The sequence below is a fragment of the Podarcis liolepis genome (genome assembly GCF_965112155.1).
Source record: "Podarcis liolepis genome assembly, chromosome: 5".
Classification (NCBI taxonomy): Eukaryota; Metazoa; Chordata; class Lepidosauria; order Squamata; family Lacertidae; genus Podarcis; species Podarcis liolepis.
The window spans coordinates 36,958,700-36,969,002 of NC_139556.1; the positions used below are offsets into that span (position 1 = coordinate 36,958,700).

At 45.0% G+C, this 10,303-nt stretch overlaps 1 protein-coding gene across 12 annotated transcripts in view; it reads left to right on the forward strand.

The window, feature by feature from the left end:
• The window catches only part of LOC310706878 (uncharacterized protein), a 48,816-nt gene that overhangs the window by 25,455 nt on the left and 13,058 nt on the right, over positions 1-10,303 (forward strand). For 2 of the 12 annotated variants that reach the window (XM_083503276.1, XM_083503281.1), the window contains exon 1: positions 1,353-1,778. The exons of 6 other annotated variants lie outside the window; for them this stretch is intronic. In XM_083503276.1, coding sequence (XP_083359402.1) covers positions 1,758-1,778 — 21 coding nt within the window. In that variant the 5' untranslated portion in view covers positions 1,353-1,757. Of the gene's footprint in view, positions 1-811; positions 983-1,352; positions 1,779-1,818; positions 2,743-2,772; positions 2,862-10,303 lie in introns of those variants that run through there. 4 more of the 12 variants (XR_014526211.1, XR_014526212.1, XM_083503277.1 and 1 more) reach the window with 4 other exon arrangements.

Below are 10,303 nucleotides of genomic sequence, written 5' to 3' on the forward strand. Positions count from 1 at the left end.
TGTTTGCTGCTTGCATATACTAAGCTATACAATCCTAGGGAGCATAATCCAGTGCACAAGACAGGCCACCCAACTTCATAGGGAAGTTGAATGCTATTGCTGTAACACTACCTTAAAGTGGGCCACACATACCCCCGTAGCAACAGAGAGCCCTACAGCATGTAGCAGACTGACATATTTGCTATGGCGTAAGCTCTGATGGTCTAAACCACAGAGCCTAGGGCTTGCCAATTGGAAGGTCAGTGGTTCGAATCTCCGCGACGGGGTGAGCTCCCGTTGTTCCGTCCCAACTCCTGCCCACCTAGTAGTTCAAAAACACATCAAGTGCAAGTAGATAAATAGGTACCACTCCAGCACTGCTCTGGTTTGCCAGAAGCGGCTTAGTCATGCTGTCTGCGGACAAATGCTGGCTCCTCGGCCTATAGAGCGAAATGAGCACCGCTACCCCAGAGTCATCCGCGACTGGACCTAATAATCAGGGGTACCTTTACCTTTAAGCTTTGATGGACTTAAGTTCACTTCATCTGCTCTCTGAAGGGTTATCCTTAGTTACTAGGTCTATACACATGATGAATGTGCAGGAATTCTTTTTTATATTGTAAGTAAGGGAGTCAAATAGCAAAGGATCCAATTTCTCAGGGTACTTGGATTTGTTCGCTTTTCACCAGCACCTGCCTTCCCAACACAAACACACACATACACATGGGTTGGGGCTGGTAGTTGCCAGAAGCCAAGTCTTTCAGTTCTGAACACCAAATATTTTATTCTAAGCATTTATTTAATTACATCCTGTGAGGGTTTAAAGTGTGATGGTTTCACGACTGAGGCTCCAACTTAACTTAACCACCCTCCCGTCCTGATTGGCTGATGGTCTCACCACCTCTCACTGGTTGCTGGGTTACCTGGAGCCCCACCCCCTGCAGTATTGTAGAGCGTTGAGATGGGTCATAGGTGTACGTAGCAGCACAAAAGGAAACTAAAGGTATCTGTGTCCCGGACCCGGTACCATTAGAAAAGGAAGGACTGCAGTTTAGTGGTGATCTGCTTTGTCTGCAAAAGGTCCTGGGCTCAAATCCTGATCATTTCTTGTGAAAGGCCACCCACTCTCTCATATCCTAGAGAGCTGCTGCCAGTCGGTGTAAACAGTGCTGAGTTGGATGGAGTACTCCAAATGTGGACAAGGTTTCAATGTTCCAAACAGGTCATCATCTGTAGCCTTCTTCAGACATTCAATGAACATACATCAGACAAAGGCAGAATTATGGTGGCTCGCTCTGCCCTCCCCCCCCCATTTTATGCATATTTGCTCTCATTCTGTAATATGACTACATGTGTACAAGTGCCAATACATGTGTACAAGTGCCAATACACGGCAGTAATGCAATGGAACTTTCTATCCTCTCCGTTTTTGAGGAGAATTCTGTTGCCAATTGGTGTAGACAGCATTGAGCCACGTGGACCAGTGGCCTGACTACGTGTGTAAGGCCGCTTCCTTCACTTGTTGGGAGTACCCGCAATTCGGGAATTATTTGCTACAGCTGTGTTGTTGTTGTCTTGTGCTGAGAGCTGCCCCGGTCCACGCCTCAGGGCTCGCTTAGCGCCTGTGTTTTGGTAGGGAAAGACCTGCCCGAGTTAGATCTGGAGGGGAATTTTATCCAAGGCAGGGAAATCTTCACACACAGAGCTGGGGTTGTGCGCCCTGCGCAAAATACTCCTCCTGACCGGCCTGTGAACACAAAGCGAGGCACTGAAGCGAAATGGGAGGCCGCCTGTTGCAGGTAAGCAAGCGGCCGCTCTGCTTGGCCAGCTATAAAAGCCAAACCGGGCGCGCGGGACTTGTGGTGGCACTGCCTGAAAAAACAAACAAGCCGGGCAGCCCCTAGCGGCCTCGGAGCTGCCTGGAAGCCGTAATTTGCTCGCCTCCATTGGCGCCTGCGCCGTGTTTTCTCAAGCCGTCTCTGGCGAGCGGCGTCGAGTGAAGCTCCAGCTCAGGACTCCCTTTGAAGCGCGGGAGATCAAACGCCTCCGAGACCCCCGTCCCACCCCAAGGCCTTAATCAGCCCGGCTGGCTGCGCCCGTTTTGCTCTCTCGCAGTAGACACCGCGCTCAGCACACCCGAGCCCCGCTCAAAGCCATTCACACGACCACGGGCGCCGCCTGTTTGGCCCGGACAGCTCCCGGGCAAACAAACGAGACGCATTCGAGGGGCTTTAATGAAAGGGCGGGAGATGAGAAATAAACGGCGGCCGCCGGTGCTTCGCTTTACTCTCGCCGGGCGACTGGGCTCGCTCGGCTCCCTCTGGTGGAGACTTCAAAGTTTTGGCTTGTGCGCCTCCGTGAAAATGGCTTTTTCTTGCTTTTTTCCTTTTGGGACTTGGCTACGGTTTATTAATTAAGAGGTGTTTTTTCTCAGAAAACTGCTGGGCATGTTTTCTCTCAAGTTCGAGCGGTCCTCTCCAAAACCTCGTGTCAGCAAGGAGGATTAATGGAGACGGTGGGATAATCCCTCCATGCAGAAAAAGGCTCAAGGAGAGGGTGCGAGGCCAGTGAGGGCTGTGGGGCTGGGCAAGTGGGGGGGGGCAGAGGATCCCCACCCCTGGTTTAGGGTGGTCTTGTTATGCACAAAATTTGAAATGGCTTGAAGGGGAACAACTGAGACCAGTAAGTTGAAGCAGAACTTGGAAGAGCAACTACTGCAGCAATTGCAAGATCTGGAGGAGTGTAGAGATGATCTGGATGCAGGCCAGTACGAAATTCAAGATCTTTGAAACAACAACAGCAACCTCGTGTCAGCGCATGTCAGTAAATAAAGCACAGAGAGAGGGCAGGAATGCCCCCCTTTTAACTGGCAGGTTGTGCAGGTGAGCTCTCTCTGGGTATGGGGACAAGTGTCATGGCCCTGCTGGTAGTCTGAGGTGAGGACCAAGCATAGGCGCCGACTCCATGGGGCTTGAGGGGGCCCGAGCCCCCTCAAAAATTTGTTTGGGGGGGCTCCGCCCCCCCAATAATCTCCGGCGCCCCTCCAGCAGAGCGCCGGAGATTATTGAAGGCTTGTAAACCCTTCAATAGAGTCCCGAAACCCCTCAATGAAACATCAGGATTTCTCAAAGAACCATCGCTGACCAATGGGCATCGTCCAAGGTGAGAGGCAGCCAATCCGAAGTCAGGAAGCAGCAGCCCCGTGTCTGGAGCGCGCGATCCGCCAGGAGAGCGCAAGAAACCGAGAGCAGAAAGCTGGGAAGAAGCGCGCTACAAAATGTAGCAACAGCGGATACAATGTTTCCTCCTGTTTCCTTGTTTCTTGCAAGACAGAAACAGAGGGCGATCCAGGGCTCCCCTCCCTACCTCCCTAGCAGAAGGTCCTTGGAGCTGATTAATAGGCGCAGCACGCTCTCCCCTATTCGCTCACGAGGAGGCGGCGCCACTTTATTTGCATATTCATGAGCTTATTTATTATTCATGAGCTTTCCCGGGCCCCCCCAATATTTTTTATAAGTCCCCGTCCCTGGGACCAAGCTGGCATGAAAGGCACAGGAGCAGGCCAAGCCTGTTCATGTTAAATTGGTAATAGTATCTCTATTCCCATACCGCTCAAGAGCCTCATTTTTGGCCCCTTCCCCAAGCCCCAGTTAGTGCTTACTAGGCTTTGGGAAGGAGGAAGCACCCCGGGGCCCTTGTCAGAGAGCCAGTCTGCCTCCTGCCCATAGAAGCCTCTTGCTTTTCTCTTGCGATGCATGAGGGGCTCACTTTGTTCTCCCGCACCTCCAAATTTCCCCCTCGCAACACACCCTTAACGTGGGAGTAAGCCCTGTTTAAATTGGTGGGCTTACCAGTCAAAGCCCCTCTTGTGGGCGAAGTGGGACATAGCCCTGTCAGGATTCTGGACTCCAGCCTTTTTTCCTGTCACACACTGTAATATCAACACATTTCCAATACATTTCGCACTCCACATTCCACCTTTCTCAAAGGAGAGGTGCTTGTGAAGAATTGCCCCCCCCCCAATATACCCAAGAGTTAAGCAGTGTGTGTGTCAAAGGGGGGAGTGATGCTGTGCAAGAATAGCAGATCCTTGCATAGAGACAAGAGATAATTATTACTGTAATATCCAGGAAGAAATGGCAGCTCACTGTGATTTCAAACGAGGGCAAGGGTCTGTTTGTTTGTGTTTTTTTGCAGCTTGGGATCTTCTGTGTGCAAACTTTCTTCTGAGTAGACATAGGGCTGCGCTATTAAGTGTTGCATTTTCTGCATGAAATAGGAAAGGCTGGTTTAAAACTGCAGCTGGCATTGTGCAGGGGGTTGGACTAGATGACTCTTGTGGCCTCTTTTCCTTGCTCTCTGCCTGGAGCAGCCAAGAGGTTCCTGCTGCTTGACTCAAAGTTTAACAGCAGCAACAGAGCTTCCACTTCCTAGAGTGGAAGGGAAGGTTGTCAGAGAGAGGAGCTTATGTTTCACGTTCTTCCTAGCTCTGCCTCTGTTACTGGAGAAGAGGAATGTAAGTGAGCCCAGGCTAAGATGTGTTCCAAGAAACTGGGCCCCTGAATGCAAAATCAAAAATCAGAGTTTACACAAAGTTTATAAGCGCAAACTAACTTTTCACCACCTAACGCTTAGATCTTCCACTAAGATGTTATCATGTAAGAGGGGAAGAGGGATGAGAAGTGAAGCATGAGGTTATTAGAACATGGTGATGTAGCAACACTGGGCTTCTTCATCTTCCTGGTGCATCTAGTGTTGAATTCACATTGTCATGCAGTGTGTACGCACCCTAAAGCACCCTGACCAAGAGTGATGGGAACCCCAGCCTGCTATAATTTTTTCTAGGAGTGCTGAGAGTCGTAGTTTTATGGGAGGTGAACTACAGTTCCCAGGATTCTTGGAGGCATGTGCTTTAAATGTATGGTATGTACACAGCCTGTGAATGTAGAACTTGTTCCATAGCCATATCCAGTATATTTTTTTTCCCAAGAGGAAAAGATGCCGGAACTCACCATGAAGTTGCTACAGTAAGTTGTGGGGCGACTCAGGGCAGCCCTGAACAGATCCCAGAGCCCCTGGTTCTGGTGCCGGTCAATTAAATGTACGCCCACCTCCCTTAGATTCAGGTGGATGGCTAGGGCAGCTTGGAAGGGCCCTCATGCAAATGCAAAAGTGTTTGTCCCTTAGAATATCACAGCAGTAGAGTACAGTATAAAGGGACAACTAGTGTCCCCCCCCCCCATAACTTGTATAAATTTTTATTATATCTAGTTTACTGTTCTGGATCCTAAATCCTCAATACCATAGTCATAGATTCATAGAATTGTAGAGTTGGGTTTCCGAGGGTCCTATAGTCTAACCCCCTGCAATGCAGGAATCTTTTGCCCAAGGTGGAACTCGAACCCAGAACTCTGAGATGAAGAGCCTCATGCTCTTTCCCTTTTCTTGTGCTATGTGGCAGCTGGTGTTCAGAGGAGAGGTACCCTGCCCTTGAGCCGAGAGGCATCTTTAAGATAACATCTTGTTTTCCTGTGACTTATGGTGCTTTGAATGTATACTTTATATTGGACTACCATGAAAAACTTTGCTAAAAGTCTTAACGTGCAAAAAAACCCTCTCCCCACCAGTGATACTGATGTAGAATGGAATGTTGCTTTTTTCCTCTGAGGGGTGTTGGAGGGTATGTCTTCTGAGTTTGGGTCTCAGAGTGTAATGTTTCACTGGCATTGGTATTATCATTTATTAGATCCATACTCTTCACCTCTCTCTGAAAGAGCCCAGAGCTACAAGCATATCCATCTTAATACAATTAAAATTTCTAAAGGACAGAGTAAAACAATCTTTTTAAAAACAATTTGAAACTGCTAAAAGTAATCATGTCCTCTCAATTGCAGGGTTTCTAGGGTCAGAACTTTCAGCCAGCAGAAGCCTGTGTAAACAGGAATGTTTTGTAAATTTCTTGTAAAAGTTAATATTATTTTTACTAATATTTAGGGCATTTGTAGTCCACCCAAGGAGCCCAGGGCAGCAATAATATACATAATATACAATAATATACAAACATATACAAGTTAAAAACAAAAAGGAAAGCAAAAACATTCTAAAATCAATTGCAATTAAAAACATCTAAAAGCATGTACCTTTGCTAAACTACTGTTCCCAGGATGCTTTAGGGGCAACATATGGCAATTAAAGTGGTATAAATCTGATGCGTTTGTAACATAAATGTGCTTAGAATCCCATATAGAAGAATAATGGATTGTCTCAGCCTTTGACTTGCTTCCTTGCAAGTATCCTGTTAGACCTCGTTTAGACATTCCCTTACCTGTAGTTGCTCCTATGCTCATCAGAGAATGTCAGAAGACTTTAATCCATGAGGATGTATCAGATGTCATGGTTAGTAACTATGCAGGCAATGTAGATCCCAAGGGACTGGCCTTAATTGCAACCGTGATGTCTGAAGAATGAGCAACCAAAACATCTAGGAGGGCTCAAAATCCTTATTAAAAAAGAAAGGCTTTAACTGCCCTCTTAAACCCAAGCAATGAAGGAGCCATATGGACCTCTCAGGGAAGAGCATTCAAGTGTTGTCACCCTATGAATACCTGAGAGATAGTGAGAAGGGCCTCTGTAGAAGATATCAGTTCTTACCCAGGGTGATATGGAGGAAGGTGGCCTTCATGTAAACTTGGGACTCATCTACACTGGTCAGTTACAACATTAAAAACTCGCTATAAAAATGTGACACCAGAAGGCACTGTAGAGCAGCAATCCATCGTCAATGGGAAATTGTATTGAGAGTTATATTGTATGGTTTCTTTAAGCTTTTTTTCAGATCAGTGTAGATCCAGCCCTGGTCAACAAGCCATTTGGACTTTGAGGCATAATACATAATGTCTGCTGTGGTGGCTTGGTATAATGGCTGCTACATGTAAAAGAGCCCCATGCCCCAAACAATTAAATTCAAATAGGACAAGTGGGCTTGATTTATAACCATTTCTTTTTGGAGAAACAATCCAGTATTTCCATTTCCTTTTATTGTGTTGGACAGAGCTCAGCTGTAACGCCATAAATGGGTAACAATACCACGCAAATAGGTTTGAATAAATTCAGATTAGTTTTATACTGCTACTGGCTATTTGAGTACTCCTAAGCATAATAGAGCAGTACTGTTACTTCCCTTGATCTGGACACTATGCTTCTGTGGATGCAGCCTAGAATAGCATTTTTTTTGCTGCTGCATCAATCACACTGTTGACGCATGTTAAGCTTGTGGTCCACTAAGACCCCTAAACTTACTAGTATAAACTGTTTTTATTTTGAGTATGAATGAATAAAAATAATTTCCTCCCTTTAATCTGTGCATAAAGGAAGTGGAGTTACATTATAGGGCCTTTCCTATACTGTCAAGGTCTCCCATCAATTTCAGTCCTAATTCAGGTATTCCAAATTTCAGGTCTTAATTTATTGGGACCACAGGCAGGACTTCAAATTGATGGAGGTCGAAGGCAGTTACATTTTATTTGGTCATTCTACTTTCTAATGAGGAAGAGGTGCTATGACACCCCCCTTGAACACCAGTACCCTGAAACTAACACACTTTATAATAAGGACAGCAGGGGAAGCTGATAAACCAGTTACTAAAGCCCCATCCTGGATTTGTGTCTCTTGAAAATGCCGTCAAGCTGTGAAAATTCTCCTGATAAAATGAAAAGTGACAGAGCAACTGGGATTTAATACCAAAAAAATCGGTCAAAATCAGGTTATATGATTCCTCAAGTCTATGGAAACCATGCTTTTTAATCCTGTGCTGACTTTAGATCACTTTATGATGAGATGATGTAGTGCATGGCAATTAAGCTAATCCATATATAATTCAAATAACACTATTTGAACGTTGCACTGGTGACTGAAAACCAGTGTTGCTCCCGGGCTCAAGTGGTGGTGTGATGTGGTTCCTTGGAGTCCACAGAGTTTATTTTTAGGGAAAGCAAAGAAAACCTACCATACATATGTGTTGAGGAACAAGCGTTTATTCGAAGTCTACCCCTGAAATTTGTTATTTAGGGAAGCATGCAGCAAATAGGTTTGCTTGCAGCCTGATCCAATGCATGAGGTAGTTCCCATGGAGCTCAGTTGGTCTTACTGCTTGGTAAGTATATAGGATTGCAGGCATCCTGTACTGAGTTCGGCATGTTGCCTAAACCCAGGAAATCAATAGATTTTCACACTGTTCTTCTATGTGCCAATTACAGAATTCCTGATGAGTTGCATAAGATAGCTTTTCCAGATTATATGTCCCCTCCTGACATTGTGAAAGGATGCAGTTGCTGCCTAATCTATAAGGAGAGAATGGTTTATTGCAGTGGCACTGAGACAAATGCATTCATCGCTAGGGGGTTCCATCAGGTCCTAATTTCCCCTGCACTGAGCCATGTTGCTTAATTCATTCCGATTCCTTTGAACAGTTTCTCAATATTCCCAGAGAGCACAGGCAATTCATTTTACTGATTTCCTTCACTGAGGATAGATAAAAATATCATTAAACTTATCATCAGCATGAAAATGGTTTTGAAGGCAGAAAGAGGCAAGCAATAAAAAATACCCCACCAGTACCCACTTCATCAAAGCAGTACAGATTATAAATGTTAATTTCCCTTAAAAGCTGGGTGTTTATTTCATAAAATACAATCCTTTAATTACAGCTGTGTAATAACTGACCACCCACAGGCAGCATTGTTGTGGGTAGGATATTGTCAGGTCTTGCAAGGAATTTAGGTAAGGCCAGTAAGTGTGTGGAGATAGAAAACCTTTTCAGTATTGCAAACTGCAACACTCTTTGTCATGTAAGGGATTTGCGCTTTTTTGGAAGAAAAAGGGAATGGGTATTCTCACCATTTCTAGAATGCTTTGAGATTGGAGCACACCAATATACCGTATTTTTTGCTCTATAGGACGCACCCGACCATAGGACGCGCCTTGTTTTAGAGGGGGAGAACAAGAAAAAAAAATCTCCCACTCTCTGCTCAGCATCCCTTCAGCGAAGCGGCAGGAGAAACTGAGCCCCTTCCATTTCTTCGGGTTCCTTTTGCTGAACCTGAAGCCTGTGGAGCGCAGTGGGAACTCGTGCTGCGCTCCGAAGGCTTCAGGTGGCTATCCCTGAAGCCTGGAGAGCGAGAGGGGTCTGTGTGCACCGACCCCTCTCGCTCTCCAGGCTTCAGCGAAAGCAACGCGAAGCCTCCGGAGCGCGGAGGGAGCGGTCCCTCTGCGCTTCAGAGGCTTCGTGTTGCTATCACTGAAGCCAAGGAGCCTGTATTCGCTCCATAGGACGCACACACATTTCCCCTTAATTTTTGGAGGGGAAAAAGTGCATCCTATAGAGTGAAAAATACCGTAAGTGCAGGTGACATGCTGATATTTCTTTTTAACCCGTCTTTAAAATGCTCTGACTTTTTTAGCGGACTGCCCCTTTCCACCCCACCCATCAATTTAAAGTTTTATATTATGCTGTTGGTGCTGCATTCTGTTTATTAATCGCTTATGTAACCATGACCGATATAAGAGGGACTGCCTATTTCTGTATAAATGTACCCTCGAGTTAAGATCAGCCTCTGAGGCTCTGCTCCAGGTCCCAACACTATCTGAAGTAAGTAGGGATATGGGATCTTTTCTGATGTGGAACTCTATTCCCTGAACCAACTTATCAGTTGGCACCATCTTTATTTTCATTTCAGCACCAGACAATTCTTCTAATGCTAGTTTTTTATAAAAATGTTTGTTAATTTAATCTATAGACTAGTGTGGCTGTCATGGTTTTACATTTTTAAAGTAAAATACTTTAAAATATTTACCTAAAAGACCCCGGTTTTTCTATATTTTACTCAAGACCATATAAACAACTGCCCAACAGTTGTGTAGTATTCATAACACTCATGCTTCTTTATAGATTTCATGTCTACTTAATTTTTATTTTATTAATAAATAATAAAGATAAAGAGCAAAAAGAAGTTTCAGCAGGTTGAAAGCAGCATAAAGTCAGACATTATAAATGAACTTGTTGATTCAAAATATTGTAAAACATATCCATTCCCCATAAACCTGTTAGGCTGGTTTGCATGTATTCTTTGGTAATAAGTAACGTCTTTGAGATAACCAAGCAGAAATCATTTAAGTTCCATAAGTTCCATAGAGATATTGGCCTGAACGGATTTCTGGAATATTTCTATTTGAGAACAATTCCAAAATAGGTGTATGTAATCTGCTTTATTAATTGATTAAACAGAGCCAATTGATTATTAAATAAGTAGTAGCGAGGCAGCAACAG